This window comes from Carcharodon carcharias, chromosome 6 (genome assembly GCF_017639515.1).
Source record: "Carcharodon carcharias isolate sCarCar2 chromosome 6, sCarCar2.pri, whole genome shotgun sequence".
In the NCBI taxonomy this organism is placed as follows: domain Eukaryota; kingdom Metazoa; phylum Chordata; class Chondrichthyes; order Lamniformes; family Lamnidae; genus Carcharodon; species Carcharodon carcharias.
In genome coordinates, this window is record NC_054472.1 from 119,092,835 (window position 1) to 119,111,465 (window position 18,631).

Genomic DNA, 18,631 nt, shown 5'->3' on the forward strand with positions numbered 1-18,631 from the left:
ATAAAAACCATACAAGTTTGCAACACAGAAGACAGGTCTTTACTAGAACAATCCAAAACTAATCCCAATGTCCTGCTTTTCCCCATGTCTTTGTATCTTCCTCTGCTCTGAATGCTTATTTATTACAGCTCAGCTAATATATAGCATTATAATCATTTGTATGATAATAACTATATATTCAGACAGCTCAGAGCTCTAGATGGTTATGATCTGAATTCTAATTGTTTTAAACATTTGAACATCATATTATCTTATTTTTCTCTAATTCCTTTATTATACCTTTGCTTGCTGACCTATATTGACTCCTGGTCAAGCAAGACTTGATTTTAAAATTCTCATCTTTGTCTGCAAATCCCTCCATGGGCTTACTCTTCTCTTATTCCTGCAATCTCTTCCAACCCCACAAACCTCCAAGATATCTGGCGTCTTGTGCATTCCCAATGAAAATTGCCCGACCATTGGTGGCTGTGCCTTCAGTTGCCTAGGCACCAAATTCTGGAATTCTCTTCCAACACCTCTCTCTACTGCACTTTCTTCCTATCAGACACAAAAGCCTACTTCTCTGACCAAGCTTTTGGTCATCTGACTTAATATCTTCTTATGTGACGCAGTTTCATACTTTGTTTTATAATGCTCTTCTGGAGCGCCGTGTGATCTTTCATTACATTAAAGACGTTATATAAGTTTCTGTTGTTGCAGTAACTGACTGAAGTTCTTAAACAGAATCATAATAGGATATATAAAAAAAAATCCCATCTCCCTCCTCTTGCTCTCATATACATGGGTGCACAGTAACACTTTTGCTAACCAACATTCAAAGTGCTCTCCATCTCAAAAACGCTGCTGTGGAGCGGACAGGGATTTGCCCCAAAGGAAGGAAGAAAGAAAAACTGAAGGAATAGTCAGGTCTGGTCAGTTCTATGCACATCCTAACAGATGATTACGATTGGTACTGGGGAAGGCTTGGGAGCAAATCATCCGCCCAAATGTGACTAATATGCTAGAGTCTAGGAAAGCAAAATATGCTAGACAATGAAACATAAGGAAAATATGGATGAAATAAATGCTCTCCAGCTTTTGGAGTCTTTAGTCCAATGTTCAGAGGAAAATATTGTCATGCAACATTGCATACCTTTTTTTTAAAATTCATTCATGAGATGTGGGATTCACTGGCTGGGCCAGCATTTATTGCCCATACCTAGTTGCCCTTGAGATGGTGGTGGTGAGCTGCCTTCTTGAACCGCTGCAGTCCATGTGATGTTTGTACACCCACAGTGCTGTTAGGAAGGGAATTCCAGGATTTTGACCCAATGACGGCGATATGTTTCCAAGACAGGATGGTGAGTGACTTGGAGGGGAACTTCCAGGTGGTGATGTTCTTATCTATCAGCTGCCCTTGTCCTTCTAAGTGGTAGTGGTTGTGGTTTGGAAGGTGCTGTCTAAGGAGCCTTGGTGAATTCCTGCAGTGCGTCTTGTAGATGGTACACACTGCTGCTACTGTGCATCAGTGGTGGAGGGAGTGAATGTTTGTGTTTGCATTGCCTATCAAGGGGACTATTTTGTCCTGGACGGTGTTCAACTTCTTCCATGTTGTGGGAGCTGCACTCATCCAGGCAAGTGGGGGGTATCCATCACATTCCTAACTTGTGCCTTGTAGGTGGTGGACAGGCTTTGGGGAATCAGGAGGCAGTTACTCATCGCACGATTCCTAGCCTTTGACCTGCTTTTGTAGCCACAGTATTTATATGGCTAGTCCAGTTCAGTTTCTGGTCAATGGTAACCCCCCAGGATGTTGATAGTGGGGGAATTTAGTGATGCCATTGAACATCAAGGGGCAATGGTTGGATTCTCTCTTGTTGGAGATGGTCATTGCCTGACACTTGTGTGGGGCGAATGTTACTTGGCATTTGTCAGTCCAAGCCTGGATATTGTCCAGGTTTTGCTGCATTTGGTCATGGACTGCTTCAGTATCTGAGGAGTCACAAAGAGCACTGAACATTGTGCAATCATCAGTGAAGGTCCCCACTTCTGATTTTATGATGGAAGGAAGGTCATTGATGAAGCAGCTGAAGATGGTTGGGTCTAGGACACTACCCTGAGGAACTCCTGCAGTGATTTCCTGGAGCTGAGATGACTGTCCTCCAACAACCACAATCATCTTCCTTCGTGCTAGGTATGACTCCAACCAGCGGAGAGTTTTCCCGATTCCCATTAACTCCAGTTTCGCTAGGGCTCCTTGATGCCACACTCGGTCAAATGCTGACTTGATGTCAAGGGCAGTCACTCTCACCTCATCTCAGCTCTTTTGTCCATGTTTGAACCAAGGCTGTAATGGGATCAGGAGCTGAGTGGCCCTGGCGGAACCCAAACTGGGCATTAGTGATCAGGTTATTGCTAAGCAAGTGCTGCTTGACAGCGCTGTTGATGACTCCTTTCCTTACTTTACTGATGATCGAGAGTAGACTGATGGGGTGGTAATTGGCCAGGTTGGATTTGTCCTGCTTTTTGTGTACAGGACATACCTGAACAATTTTCCACATAGCCGGGTAGATGCCAGTGTTGTAGCCGTACTGGAACAGCTTGGCTGGGGGGGGCGGCAAGTTCTGGAGCACAAGTCTTCATACTATTGCTGGAATATTGTCAGGGCCCATAGCCTTTGCAGTATCCAGTGGCTGAAGACAGGCATCTGTGATGCTTGGGACCTCTGGAGGAAGCCAAGATGAATCATCCACTCAGCATTTCTGGCTGAAGATTGTTGCGAATGCTTCAGCCTTATCTTTTGCACTGCTGTGCTGGGCTCCTGCATCATTGAGGATAGGGATATTTGTGGAACCTCCTCCTCCAGTGAGTTGTTTAATTGTCCACCACCATTCATGACTAGATGTGGCAGGACTGCAGAGCTTAGATCTGATTCCTTGGTGTGGGATCGCTTTGTTCTATCACTTGCTGCTTATGCTGTTTGGCATGCAAGTAGTCCTATGTTATAGCTTCACCAGGTTGACACCTCATTTTTTGTATGCCTGATGCTGCTCCTGGCATGCCCACCTGCACTCTTCATTGAACCAGGGTTGATCCCCTGGCTTGATGGTAATGGTAGAGGGGCGGATATTCCGGGCCATAAGGTTACAGATTGTGTTTGAGTACAATTCTGCTGTTTCTGATGGCCCACAGCGCTTCATGGATGCCCAGTTGGAGTTGCTGTTCGAAATCTATCCCATTTAGCATGGTGGTAGTGCCATCCAACGCGATGGAGGGTATCCTCAATGTGAAGGCGGGACTTCGTCTCCACAATGATTGTGCGGTGGTCACTCCTACCGATACCATCATGGACATATGCATCTGCAGCAGGCAGGTTGGTGAGGATGAGGTCAAGCATATTTTTCCCTCTTGTTGGTTCCCTCACCACCTGCCGCAGACTCAGTCTAGCAGCTATGTCAGTTTAGTTAATTAATTTCATTAGCATAATTATTAATATGGTCTCAAGTATCAGAATACAATTCAAATAATTTGGACCATCTGTCATGCAGAATGTTGGTAATGTGTGTTGATACTGCTTGATGGTAAAACTTTTCAGTTTCTCAAAATGCAATGTTGGGATATAGTGGGATTGTGGTGATGTTTCTGGACTAGTAATTCAGAGGCCAGGACTAATGGTCCAGAGACATGAGGTCAAATTCCACGACTGGCAGAATTTAAATTCAATGAATTAATAAATCTGGAATAAAATGTTGGTCTCAATGACAAAAACTATGAAACTACCAGATTATCGTAAAATCCCATCTGTTTCACTCATGTCCTTCAGGGCAGGAAATATGCTGTCCTTACTTGGTCTGGCCTACATGTGACTCCAGACCCATAGCAATGTGACTGATTCTGAACTGGCCTAACAAACCACTCAATTGTATCAAATTGCTACAGAAAAATTAACTAAGAATAAAACTGGACAAACCGCCACGCACTGATCCAAGCACTGGAAATAACAAAGGCATACCATACCCAGTCCACCCTGCCAAGTTCTTCTGTCTGGGGACTTGTGACAAAATAGGGAAAGCTGTCCCACAAACTAATCAAGCAACAGCCTGACATTGTCATATTTACCGAATCGTTTACAGCCAATGTTGCAGAACCTCCATCATCATCACTGAGTATGTCTTGTCCACTGACAGGACAGACCCACTGGAGGAGGCGACACAGTAGTTTACAGTCAGGAAGGAGTGCCCCTGGGAGTCTTCAATGTTGACTCCAAGCCCCATTAAGTCTCATGGCATCAGGCCCAACATGGGCAAGGAAACTTGCTGATTACCACCTACCTCATCCCCTGCAGCTGATTAATCAGTGCTCATCCACGCTGAACACCAATTGGAAGAAACACAGAGTAGCAAGGGCACAGAATGTACCCTGGGTGGAGGAATTCAATGTCAAGAATTACTAAGAAGCACCGCCACTGACTGAGTTGGTTGAGTACTGAAGGACATATATTCCAGACTGGGCCTGCAACACCTGGTGAGACAACCAACAAGAGGGAAAGGCCTACTTGACCTCGTCCTCACCATTCTATCCATCACAGATACATCTGTCCATAACAGTGTTTGTAGGAGTGAGCATCGCACAGTCCTTCTGGTGAGAAGTCCAGTCATCACACAGAGGACACCTTCTATAATGTGACACATTTTATAAAGAGTGTGACAACTAGACACTTAAAAAATAATGGTGCAATTGGACAGAGTCAACATGGATTTATGAAAGGGAAATGATGCTTAACAAACTGTTAGAGTTTTTGTAACTAACAGAATATATAAGGCGAAGCCAGTGGATGTGGTGTATTTGGATTTTCAGAAGGCTTTCGATAAGGTCCCACACAGGAGGTTAGTAAGCAAAATTAGAGCATATGGAATTAGTTAACAGACATAAAACAGAGAGTAGGAAAAACAGTTTGGCATACTGGGACTAGTGGGGGTACTAGAAAGATCTAATGGCTTGGGCCCAGCCATTCATAATCTATATCAATGATTTGGATGTGGGGACCAAATGTGATATTTCTAAGTTTGCTGGTGACACAAAAGTAGGTGGGACTGTGAGTTATGAGGAGAATGCAAAGAAGCTTCAAGGGGATTTTTAAATAGGCTAAGTGAGTGGACAAGAACAAGGGAGATGGAATAAAATGTGTAAAAATGTGAAGTTATCCACTTCTGGAAGAAAAAAAAATGTAGAGTATTTATTAAATGGTGAGAGATTGGGAAGTGTTGATGTCCAAAGGGGCCTGGGTGTTCCTGTTCATAAGTCACTGAATGGTAACACGCAGGTGCAGCAAGCAATAAGGAAGACAAATGGCATGTTGGCCTTTCTTGCAAGAATATTTCAGTACAAGTGTAAAGGAGTCTTGTTGCAATTGTATAGAGCCTTGGTGAAACTGCACCTGGAGTACTGTGTAGAGTTTTGGTTTCCTTATCTAAGGAAGGATGTAGTTGCCATAAAGGGAATGCAATGAAGGTTCACCAGACTGATTCTTGGGATGGCAGGCCTGCACCTATTTCCTAGGTTCCTATGTTCCATCTCTAACAAGAGTGAATTTAACCATTTCCCATGACATTCAACTACATTACAATATCTTCCAATATCAGCATCCTGTGGGAATTACCAATGACTAGAAACTTAACTGAACCAGCCGTGTAAACTTTGGCTTCAAAGGCAAAGCCAAAGGCTGGAAATTCCACAGTGAGTAACTCGCCTCCTGACTCCCCAAAGCCTGTCCACAATCTAGAAGGCACAAGCCAGGAGTATAATGGAATACTCTCCATTTGCCTGGATGAGTGCAGCTCCAACAATACTTAAGAAACTCAACACCATCCAGGACAAAGCAGCCCACTTGATTGGCATGTCATCCGCCACCATAAAAATTCACTCCATCTACCACTGGCACAGATGGCAGCAGTATCTACCATTTATAAGATGCACTGCAGCAACTCATCTAGGCTCCTTCAACAGTACCTTCAAAACCCACAACTTCTATCACCTACAAGGACAAGGGCAGTAGGCGTGTGGGAACACCGCCACCTGCAAGTTCTCCTCCAAGTCACACACTGTTCTGACTTGGAACTATATCACCATTCCTCAATGTCACTGGGTCAAAATCCGAGAACGACCCCTAATAGCACTGTGGGTCTATCAACACCACGTGGACTATAATGGTTCACAGTGGCAGCTCACCACCACCTCTCAAAGACAACTAGGGATGGCCAATAAATGGCAGCTTTGTTAGTAATACACATACCCAAGAATAAGTAACAAAAAAAACCTTTTGCCATACTGAAAGTATTTTTCTGGATAGATTTCAATTTTACAAACATTTTTGTAGAAGTAATTTGTGCTGTCAATTTTGTGAGTTACCTTCTCTATAAAAAGGCAGACTATATTTAAATAGCAAGTAACTTGTACAAACTAACAAATACACATGTTGCCAGCCATATCTGTCAGTACTCTTCCTTTGCTTCTCCTTAAGGTACCAATGACATGGATCTATGGGCACTTCTGGTATCTCATCTGAGTAAACATCATTTATAATATAAAATAAAAACAGAAAATGCTGGAAAAACTCAGCAGCTCTGGCAGTATCTGTGGTGAGAGATACATACATCAGTTATGTTTAAGTTGACAAGGCTGTGGACAATCAGAAACAATACTGTTGACCCCATGCTAGGCCTTCCCTCCAAGTGTGCATACAAACCTTCCACCAAGAGCATTAGAAAATCATCAAAAGTGGAAACCGTGTATAACTTTTCAATCTGCAGTCTATGGTGCCTCTACCATTGTCTAGGCTGCTACAGCAGTCATTATTACTACATTATTACAGATCAATTTTAAACAATGAGCTTTATAATAGGCAATAACTGGCATAACTAAAATAGTCAATTTAAAATTAATTAAAATGTGATCAGATATGTTCCATACCTTCTTCCATAGTCTTCAGTTTTTCATCAAGTTCTGCTTTTTCCTTTGATAGATTTTCTACATCTTTGGTCAGGGTTCTATTCGATTCCTCTAGCTAAACATGAATAAACATTTGCACATTTTTTAACAGAAGAAATAATGCAATGCTAAATGTCGTAAAAGGTGTGAAGATATAATAAAAACTTAAACTTTATTCCTGCTAATTAGTTACTGTGTGCAAAATATCCAAGCTTACTAAGGAAATGGTGTTGTCTTTCTCATTTTGCTCTTGCTTATGTCGCACTGTTACTTTCTTCAGTTCCTGATCAAGTTCATAACACTGATCCTCTGCAATAGCTCGAGCTAGCTGTTCAGAATCTGCTTTAGTTATAGTTAGATCCATTTGTGAAGATAATGATTCCCTGGTGGAAGATAGAAAAATTAACATACATAATAATGCAAGTCTTATAAATATAAAGCGTGGAATAAAACAGTAAAATTGTTTATAGGACAAACATTAAGCCCTAGAAATTAGATGAGATTGCGAGAGGGAGGGTGGGTGCAAGCAATGGCCAGCCGCAGTCCAACTGCTGGTGTCTCAAAAAGTAAAAAAATTCAAAAAAAACTTACCTTTCAGCAACCTCTAGCATTTTCTTTAAGGTTTGCACATACTGCATTAATTCAAAGACCAGTCTGGGAAAGGGTTCATGCATTTGCAAAATCGGAGGGGGCCAACACCAATTTCCAGCACCTGTCCTAGATGCCTATTGAGCAGCCCTAACAAGGTGGCACACTCACAACAAAGAATGTGTGTGCACATCACCTGCCATATCGGACCTTTAGGTAGATGTTTTATGCTTGTAAAATAGGCTTGAAATCTTAATGAGGGGTATTGAAGGAGAGGGAAAGGCTAGGAGAAGTGCATTTTTTATAAAATGTTCATAATCTTTCAAAAAATCATTTGAGTTTGCATGGCGGGGGTCATAGGGGTTACTTGGGGAGGCTTAGCATGGCATGGGGGCACGAGGAGAACCAATGAACTTATCTTATAGAAGGTCCCCTCCTGCAGACTATGGTTCATGACACCTCAGGTGCTGTGTACCATAACTCACTGAAAAGCTGGTCTGACTCCATGAAAATTGTGCAGGACTAGGAAATTCCTATCCCTGCAATGGAGCCAGCCCAGGTCAGGAGTTCAGGGTGCGGACTTGCAACCCAAACCAGCCTGCACCCTGGGAATGGGGTCAGGAATCCTGTAATCGGGTGCTGGCTGCCATTTTTAAAGGTCTCTTGACTTGGTGAAAATCCAGCCCAATGTTTTAGGTTGTGGCCTTTCATCAGAACTGGAAAAATTTAGAAATGTTATAACTGTTAAGGAGGTGAAATGAGAGGGGGTCAGGAAGAACAAAAGGGAAGATCTGTGATAGGGCAGACAATGGAAGACATTAAAGACAAAAAAGTTGGTGGAGAAAAGCCATAAGGAGTAGGAATGGGACGAAAAACAAAAGATGTGTTCAGAGGTAGTGAAATGGCTGAATAATGAACAGTTGCCATCCAAACGCAAAGATAAGAAAAACAAGGTAAAGGCTGACACATGCAAAGAAATGGAGACAAAATGTGGTAGGGTGGGGGGGGGGCAGGACAAAGATTACAATCTGAAATTGCTGAACTCATGTTGAGTCCAGAAGGCTGTGAAGCGCTTAATCGAATATCAAAAGATGAGGTGCTTAGGTTGAGCTTCACCAGAACACTGCAGTTGGCTGAGGACAGAGATGTCAGCATGAGAGCAAGATGGGGAATTAAAATAGCAAACTGCTGGAAGATCGGGGTCATGCTTGTAGGCTGAACCGAGGTGTTCCAGAAAGCAGTCGTCTAGACTGCGTTTGATCTCCCAATGTACAGGAGACTACATTGTGAGCAGCAAATACAGTATACAAAATTGAAAGCAGTATATTTAAATTGCTTCACCTGGAAGGTGTTATTGGGGTCTTGGATGATGAGGAGAGAGGAGGGAAAAGGGCAGGTGTTACATCTCCTGCACCTGCATGGAAAGCTTTTTGGGAAGGGGGCAGGGTGCTGGGGATGATAAGAATGGGCCACGGTGTCAAGGAGGAAAAGGTGTGCTTGGTGGCGGCGTTATACTAAAGGATGATCTGTTGAATACAGAGGCTGGTGGGGTGGAAGATAAGGACAACGGGAACTCTATTGTGGTTCTGGGAGGGAAGGGAAGGGTGAGAGCAGAAGTGTGGGAAATTGGTAGGTCACAGTCAAGGGCCCTGCTATGAATGGCTGGGGGTTGTTTGGGATGGAATCCTCAGCTGAAGAAAAAGGAAGACATATTGAAGGCGCTGGTATGGAAGGTTGTATCATCAGAACAGATGCGATGGAGACGGAGAAACTGGGAGAATGGAATAGAATCCTTACAGGATACTGGAAGTGAGGAAGTATAGTTGAGGTGGCTGTGAGAGTCAGTGGACTTATAATGTATATTTGTCGATAGTCTATACCCAGCAATGGAGACAGAGGGGTCAAGGAAGGGAAGAGACGAGTTGGAAATGCACTACATGAAGGCGAGAGAAGGGTAGAAATTAGAAGCAAAATTGAAGAAGTTTTCCAATTCAGGGCAAGAACAGGAAACAGCACTAATACATTCATCAATCTACCAGAAAAAAGAGTTGAGGGAGGGCCACCACCACCACCACACCCTTCACCCCCAACCCGGCCAACCCGAGTAGAACAAGGAATGTTTCACATACCTCACAAAAAGAAAAGCATAGCTAAGTGCCATGTGAGTGTCCACAGAAGCAGCTTTTATTTGGAGGATGTGAGACAAGTTAAAAGAGAAGTTAATCAATGAGGGAACAAGTTCGGCCAGGCAGAGGAATGGAAACTAGTTAGGCCTCCATTTGAACAAGTAGCATGGAAAGAGGTTTCTTTAGAGATAGTGGATGCATTGGTGATCATTTTCCAAAATTCTATAGATTCTGGAATGGTTCCTGAAGATTGGAAGTTAGCAAATGTCACCCGACTATTTAAGAATGGAGGGAAGAGAGAAAACAGGGAACTACAGACCTGTTAAGCCTTATATCAGTAGTAGGGAAAATGCTGGAATCTATTGTAAAGAATGTAATAAATGGATACTCATGATCTGATTGGACATAGTCAGCATGGATTTGCAAATGGGAAATCATGTCTGACATCTTGTTGGAGTTTTTTCACGATGCTGCTAACAAAATTAGTAAAGGAGAGTCGATGGACGTAGTATACTTGGATTTTCAGAAGGCTTTTCATGAAGTCTCCACAGGAGATTGGTTAGCAAAATAAAAGCAAATGGGACAGGAGGCAATATACTGGTATGGATTAAGGACTGGCTAACAGGTAGAAAGCAGAAAGCAGCAATGAACAGGTCATTCTTGCTTTGGCAGGCTATGACTAGTGGGGTACCACAAGGATCAGTATTTTGGCCCCAGCTGTTCACAATATATATCAATGTTATGGACCTGGGGACCAAATGTAATATTTCCAAGTTCGCGGATGATACAAAGCTAGGTGGGAATGTGTATTGCTAGGAAGATGTAAAGCAGCTACAGGAGGATTTGAACAGACTTAGTGAATGAGCAAGAACATGAGGTGGAATATAATCTGGAAAAATGTAAGGTTATCCACTTTGGTAGAAGGAACATATGTGCAGAGTATTTCCTAAATGGTAAGAAATTAGAAAGTGCAGATGTACAAAGGGACCTGGGTATCCTTGTCCATAAGGCACTGAAAGCTAACATGCAGGTGCAGCAGGCAATTAGGGAGGCTAATGAAACATTAGCCTTTATTGCAAGGGGATTTGAGTACAGGAATAGTGAAATCTTGCTTTAATTGTACAGAAACTGGGTTAGACCACACCTGGAGTAGTGAGTGCAGTTTTGGTTCCCTTACCTCAGAAAGGATATTATTGCCATAGAGGGAGTGCAACGAAGGTTCACCAGACTTATTCTGGGGATGGTGGGACTATCTTATGAAGAGAGATTGGGGAAACTGGACCTGCATTCTCCAGAGTTTTGAAGAATGAGAGGTGATCTCATTGAAACATACAAAATACTTAAAGGAATAGACTGGGTAGATGCAGGTAAGATATTTCTCCTAGTTGGAGAGTCTAGAACCAGGCTACACAATTTCAAAATAAGGGGGAAGCCACTTAGGACCAAGATGAGGAGAAATTTCTTTACTCCTCAGAGGGTTGTGAATCTTTGGAATTCTCTACCTCAGAGAGCCGTTGAAGCTCAGTCATTGAGTATGTTTAAGGTAGAAATTGATAGGTTTCTGATTAGCAATAACGTAAAGGGTTATGGGGATAGTGTGAGGAAAAAGGCATTGAAGTGTTCGATCAACCATGATCATATTGAGTGATGGAGCAGGCTTGACAGGTTGAACAGCCTTCTCCTGTTCATATGTTCTTAAGCAGGGAGCCCTCAGGCCATACTGGTGGGGGATGGAGGGGTACAGAGACTGCAAGTACATGGTGAAGAGGTGATGGTTACAGCCAGGAAATTAGAAAGTTAAAGTGACAGGGGTATCAGGAGTGCCAAGAATGTAGGTGAGGAGAAATTAGACAAGGGGAGGAAAATTAGGGTCAAGATAGGAAGAAATCAGTTCAGTGGGGCAGGAGCAGGCTGAAACAATAGGTCTACCAGGGTAGTCCTGTTTGTGGATGTTCGGAAGGAGGTAGGAGGAGGCTGTTTGGGGTTGGGGGACTATGAGGTTGGAGGCCATGGAGGGAAGATCTCTGGAGAAGGTGAGGTCACTGACCGTCCTTGAAACAATGGCTTGATGTTCATGGTCCAAGGGGTTATATGGGGAAAGAGTAGGAAAGTTGGTGTTGACCAGAAAAAAAGTAGCACAGGGATTTGACGATCAAAGACTGAAGCAATATCCAAATTTGATGATTAAGATCAAACACTTTAGAAAGGTGTGGAACAGAGAACAGTGGACTACATAATATAGAAATGGTAGTTATTATCATGGTTGTTAGAACCAGTGGTTTTTGGTGCACTGCCCCAAAATAGGAAGGATGGCCACAGAATGTAGCCACAGATGGAAAAGGCAGTGTTTATAGCCATTTGATTTGACAGGGAAGATTTCAGCAAGTTCCTAGCAGATTGCAAGCGGGAAGTCAATGAACACTCCGTGGTACATGCTGATCAATCATGGCAGTAGTCTGAATGGGTGCACAGGTCAAATCTTGCTTACAACTAATTTAACCTGTGCCACTGAGGCTAAATGGTTAAAGAAATTGATTAGTTATGTGCAACCGTATTTGTAAGCGACACAGGAAGGCTTTGATGTAACCGACTTGCATCATATGGAAGAATGAATCTGGAAAAAAAAGCTACTCAAAATGGACAGATAGGAAACTATGAAAAACAAAACTAATTTATACCGTGCAAGTCCCAACTTGGAAAAATAAGGGCACCAAAACAGAGGGACCTCCATGCATAAAATATTACAACTGTAATAAATGAGGAAACATTGTCAGACTGTTTCTCCATTTTAAGGTGCCCTCTCAGCACCTCTCAAAAGGTTTAAATTAAAAAATAGCATCAGCAGCCAGGCCACCAGTGTGGAGGACGATTCCCTCCATGGGGCAGCCTGTGGTCACGCAACTGTGGCCAGACAAGTGGGGAGGGCCTCAATGTCTGCCTGAAACACTGGCCTCCTGGTCCGCCAATGGGAGAACACCCCCAGGCTTCTGACCCAGTCTCTGACACCTCGGAGGACCACAGGCTGATTGAAAAATTGCATCTGACCTCTGTTAATTAACAGGCCATTAGCTTATATCCATTGGCTACCCAACTGCTTCCAAAAGACCAGTTCTATGCCCTTCACTGCACCCATTCCAATGCTAGGATGGCCCTATATTGGACACTGAAGTGCATAGAATGGACTGAATTTCATCAGCCCTCTAGGGAGGGGCTGGGAGGAGGGGGACAGGCATAAAATAGCAAGGGAATGTGGGGTGTAGAGCACATGTCACCTTCCAGACACCACGGAGTTTTATCAGCGACAGGAAAGGTAGAGAATGGCCTCCCTGCCCAGAGGCTAAATGAGACTCTTAAGTGACCAACTAAGGGTTATTTAAGAGCCTCTTTGTGCCACTGCTGGCATCTTACCAGTGGCTGGTGGGCCCCCTTGGCCTGCAGGGAGCCTGCCCAGTAAAAGTCAGAGGGGCCGATCAGCGGTAAGGATCATCGCTGTGGAAACAAACCTCACCCGTCTGGACTTGCCTGATTAACCCCAATGACCGACCTCACCTACCTTGCTGGGAAGATGGTGTCCACTTCTGCAGCTTCATGAACAGCTGTAGTCCCCACAATGACACCACTGTGACTGAAGACCGGCCGGCTCTCTGGTTGGCCAGTAGCTCTTGGTGGGCTCCCGTTTCTAAAAGGAACAGGAGCCCTGGCACCAGGAAGTTAATTGCCTTACCACCAAAAATTGCATCTGGGGTCCTCAAAATGATGTAGACTGGCTTAGCGCCCCCCCACTCCAGAAACCTTCTGGCCTGGCTTTGGAACTCCCACCACCCAGACAAAATTCAGCCCGGTAGGTGGTGCCAGCCCCATGTCGTCCACCATTAGCAGCCATGCCTTCAGATGCCTAGATCTTAAGCTCTGGAAATCCCTTCCTTAACCTATCCACCTCTCTATTACTCTCTTCTCCTTTATGATGCTCCTTAACCTCTTTAACTAAGCTTCTGGTTACCTGTCCTAATAACTCCTTATGTAACTCTGTGTCAAATTTTGTTTGATTTACGCTCTTGTGAAGCACCTTGAGACGTTTCAATACATAAATGCAGGTTATTTTAGTTGTAGGTAATAAAGACTCTTGTTAGCGTAAGTGATCATATCCTTCTAAAACATGAACTCACGATCATCTCAGTTTAGCTTCTAACTGATTCTTAACTGAATGCCAGAACCCTTGCTTCAAAGTTTAGACTAACTTTATCACTTCTCAGTACTTATGCTTGATACCTTGGACTTAACATTCATTTAATTTAACTCTATACTGTTGTCATGCTCTGTGCAATTGGTTAGAATGAGCTATCCATAAATACCCCAGATCATTTCCTTGTGTTGTATCCTGTAGACCATAGCATTTAGACAAGTACAAAACAGACTTATGGCATTATATAAAATGTATGTGTTCTGTTACTGTAATATTTCAGCACCAGTCATCCTTTGAAAAATACAGTTCATAACATGAAGTTTTGTTTACCTTTCACTGATAAGCTCCTGCATCCTCTTCTGTAGGTCACTATTTATTCTGTTCTTCTCCTCATTTTCTTCTTTCAGCTCCTTAACCTGAGTCTTATACAGAGTCTGTTAACAAATCCAATGATTGTTCAAAATACTTCACGTTGAAAAACAAAGGAATAAATCAAGAGTATAATTTCCCACAAATAAATCACAAATGTGTGCGTAAAATTCACCCTACAAATTTTAAGATCAAAGCGCTATACTGCAGTTAAGCAAACAATAAAACTTAGAACAAGAAAAGGTCATAGCACTTATTAAGCTTGTTCCTTTTCAGACTTTGTGCAGTGGTTTGCACAGGATATTTCATCATTTCAATGTAAACCTCTCCCTCAATCTATGAACCAACGAAATATATTCAAGGAGGCAATTAGTGAATTGTAAAACAAGTATATAATCCCCTGAATGACAAAGGCTAAAGGGCAATGTAAGCATGATCTACAAGAGTGGTTAGGGCAAGTATTAAATGAATAAGAAAGAAGGATTACAATAAGAGTGAATAAAAGTAGCAGGAATTAGCAGCTTGAGAAAGAAACAAAAGGAGACAAAGAAACTAATGAATATTGCGAATGAAGAGTGTGAAAACATGCGGGCAATATCAAAAATTTTATTATAAATACATTGAATGTCTGCAAAGGAAGCATTAAACAGGATTGGATGTGAGAACAGTAGGTAATAAGGCCATGGTGAGCTTGCCAAATGAATATTTGGCTTTGGTCCTCATTTAAGAAAAGAAGGATCTGATGCTCATACTACAGAAATGAGGCCAGAGAGCGACATAAGCTTACAGTAGGTAAAAAAAAGACTGTAATAAATAAGCTAATGTACTAAAATAAATAAGGATTCATTACTTATAATTTTAAAAACATAGAATATAGGGTTCAGGGTTGACACTTGAAATGGAAAAATGTTATGTCATTATTCAAAAAAGGAATGTACAAGGATAGGGGACATCTTATCCATGGATTTCAGAAGGTATTTAAAAGCTTCTACACAAGAAGCTTCTGAGGATTTGTATAAGGCACATTTATAATATACATTTACTGCATGTTTCACGTCCTCAGGACATCCCAAAGCATTTCACAGCTAATTAATTTTGAATACAGTCACTGTTATACAGGCAAACATGGCAGCCAATTTAGTCAACCAGTATTGTGTTTTGGTTGAAGGATACATGTTCAATCACTGGGAGAAATTGTTTGCGTTTCTTCGAATAGTGCTGCGGGATTTTCTTATGTCCATCTGAGCAGGGATTCTGTTTCACACCTCATCTGAAAGAAGGCATGTTGGACAATGCTATACTCCATTTGCATTGCACTGGAGTTTCAGCTTAGGTTACATGCTCAAGACCTGCAGTGAGACTTGAACCCATGACCTTCTGACATAAGCAAGAATGCAACCTCTTGACTTAGTATTTAAATCTAGATAAAGCTGAGCCATATGGAATGGGAAAGAAACTCCTACAATACATAGGAAACTGACTCAGCGATCAGAGACACAGGTGTTCGTATAAAGGGGCATCTTGGATTGGCAGATAGAGGCATCGTCTAAAAATCAGCATTGATACCTTAGATTTTCATCATATTTTGATTTGAGAATACAGAAGAGCAAAAGAAAACAAGTAAAAGAGAAAGGTCTAAAGAAAAAGATTGAAAGAGAAAGATGAAAAGAAAACAATTGAAAAAATCAAAGAATGAGAAAGGGAGAAAGACAGAGATAAAAGAGCAAAAGAACAACAAAAAAAGAACTTGCAAAAATGTAGCCCTTTTTAATTACCTCAGGACATCCTGAAGTGCTTTGTAGCAATGCTACCTATGTGTCAAAGCTGAAGTCTAATGATATTATGCCAGGAGGTATAAGTGAAGTCTGAATAGAAAGCAAAAAAATTGCAAAAAGATGTAGATTGAGAGGGTGGGCGGGACAGGTAATAGTAGTTGAACATATTGTGTGCAATAACACATTTAACATAAAAATTGTAATTTGGTATGGAACATAAATAGAGGAACCACTAAGGTAGGTTGGGAAAACAAAGGGATTTAAGGCCCAAATACATATGACAGCTAGCTTATATATAAAAATAGTCAAAAAGACTAATGGGATGCTAAGTTTCAGAATTAAAACTATCAAATATAGTAGTAAGAAAGTGCCACTGCAGCTATACAGTGTTGTGCAGACTTCACTTGCAGTACTATGTTCAGTTTCGCTTTCACCTTAGAAAGGATATACTGGCATTGGAGAAACTCCAGATAAGATTCCATGGAATGATAGCTGAACCAAAGGAAACAAGCTATGATGATAGACTAAGTATAATTTGGGTTATAATCACTACAGGTAGATAGATAATCTGAGTAAGAAATTTAAATTAGAAAAGGAAATTGTAGGTGTGTGATTCTAGCATGGGAATGTAGAATAACTGAGTGTCAATTACCTTTACTGGGATTTTGTTTCATTTAGCTCCTACTCTGTAGGAAAATAAATTCTCCACTTGTAAGTTTTGTTTGAGGCTTAGTTTTAAACCTGCATCCTCTCATCTTGTTCTTGCAGACCAAGTCATGTTTATTTTAGTTGTTAGTGAGCTTCTAAATGTACTAAAATGGATTCCCTATTTTCATTTTTTACTGAACTATCTGTGGTGCCCAAATAATCACATAACCAAAATAGTCACATGATACATTTGTGCATTACGTATCAGGGAAGCAGTTGCAGTAATGGTAAATGTTTCCAAAGTACTTTGTAGAGTAGAGGAAAAAATGATCTTGAGGTCACACAGAGTGTTCATAGAGCGCATAGGTTATGAATTTGATGAAAGTGAAACACCCTGGGAAGTCATGGGTGAGTAGCCTCAAACTGAAATTTAGTTTTGAACTTAGCTTAGAACTTTAACAACTATGTATAAGAAACTGCAAGTTAAGCAATACTCAACAGAAATTGCCAGTCAGTAATAGTTAACCGACAATCAGCTAAAAGCAATTATCTGAATAAGATTTAATTATTGTGAGCAGGAGCTAAGTGAGCACCTGTAGCGAGTGTGCCCTGAAAAGGTACATAAAGTTAAAAATCTCTGCCGACACAGAGTGGTCATAAATGGAGCGCATTGCAAGTGAAGTTCAAAAGTTGAGAATTTGGTGAAAATGGGAATACTTGTATTGATTCCTAATACAGGTAAGAATTTAATTTCATCTACTGGGGTTTAATAGTGCATCAGTGAATAAGGTCAAATAAGGGAACACTGGTAAAAAGTTAAAATTAAAGATGTTTGATGTGAATGCATAAAGCATTCATAATGAGATAGACAAATTAATGACACAAATAGTGATAAATGGGTTTGATCTAATAACCATTATACACACGTGGTCAATGTTGGGAAGTAATTCCAGCATACTTAATGTTTCAGAAATAGGAAAGACAAAATAGGAAAACATGATGAGATAGCCCCAATAAAGATGTCATAAGGACTGTATTACAGAAGAATCTTGGCCTGGAAGAGCAGGAAGAAGAATGAGTATGGGTAAAGATAAGAAATAAAAAGGGACAGAAAAGACTGGTGAGATTAGCACCCCAACAGTAATTGTTGGATATTAATCAAGAAATAAGACTTTGTAACAAAGGCAATGCTATAATCATGGGAGACTTAAAGTTTTTTGTATCCCACTGAGTCACAGCTGAAACCTAAAAATTTTTTTAGAATATTGACAAGAAGACCAGTCAGACTGAAGACTGGGAGAGTTTTAGAATGCAAGGGATGATCAAAAAATTGGTAAAGGAAGAGAAAATAGAATAGTAGACCAGCAAGAAATACAAAAACAAGTTGCAAGACCTTACACAAATACGTAATAAAGAAGAGATTGGCGACAGAAACACAAAAAGATGTAGTTAGTAGAACACATACCACCACCATGCAGTGCTCAACATTACTAGTTATGCAGCTCTTCCTTGAGGTTTTTCCCTGCCTGGTTGATGCACTGTAACTACAAAGCTGAAAAAATAAATCTTTTTATTAAGAGCTTCCATGTCATTGAGGAGGCTTTAGGCCAGTCACATCCAACAACCTGCTCTGAAAACTCTGCGCATTTAGACAGCTGCGACAAATTGCACCACAGCAGCTGAGATAATCCACAACATTCTAAATATAGCAATCTGCAACATTCTAAAAAATAAGTCAATTTGCCCTATCTCCCAATGTTAATGGATCCTTTAAAAACATTCCAGGGCTGAGATCCTCATCTTCACCAAAATCAATCTGTTTTTCCTTGGTCTGTATTCTATTTTTGCACCAGGTTTTGTTGAAATCCTCCCGTTAGTTTTTGAGACAAATAACTAATGGCAGTAAAAAATTGAAACCCACCTTCATTGGTAGAGGTAAAGGACTGAAATAGTGAGGAATCAGGTGTTTAATAAGA

The 18,631-nt window shown here is 41.4% G+C and overlaps 1 protein-coding gene across 4 annotated transcripts in view; it reads right to left on the reverse strand.

The window, feature by feature from the left end:
* The window catches only part of rock1 (Rho-associated, coiled-coil containing protein kinase 1), a 226,223-nt gene that overhangs the window by 41,429 nt on the left and 166,163 nt on the right, over nt 1-18,631 (reverse strand). For all 4 annotated transcript variants that reach the window (XM_041189415.1, XM_041189414.1, XM_041189416.1 and 1 more), the window contains 3 exons: nt 14,194-14,297; nt 7,184-7,349; nt 6,949-7,042 (listed from right to left, as the gene is read on the reverse strand). In XM_041189415.1, coding sequence (XP_041045349.1) covers nt 6,949-7,042; nt 7,184-7,349; nt 14,194-14,297 — 364 coding nt within the window. The remainder of the gene's footprint in view (nt 1-6,948; nt 7,043-7,183; nt 7,350-14,193; nt 14,298-18,631) is intronic.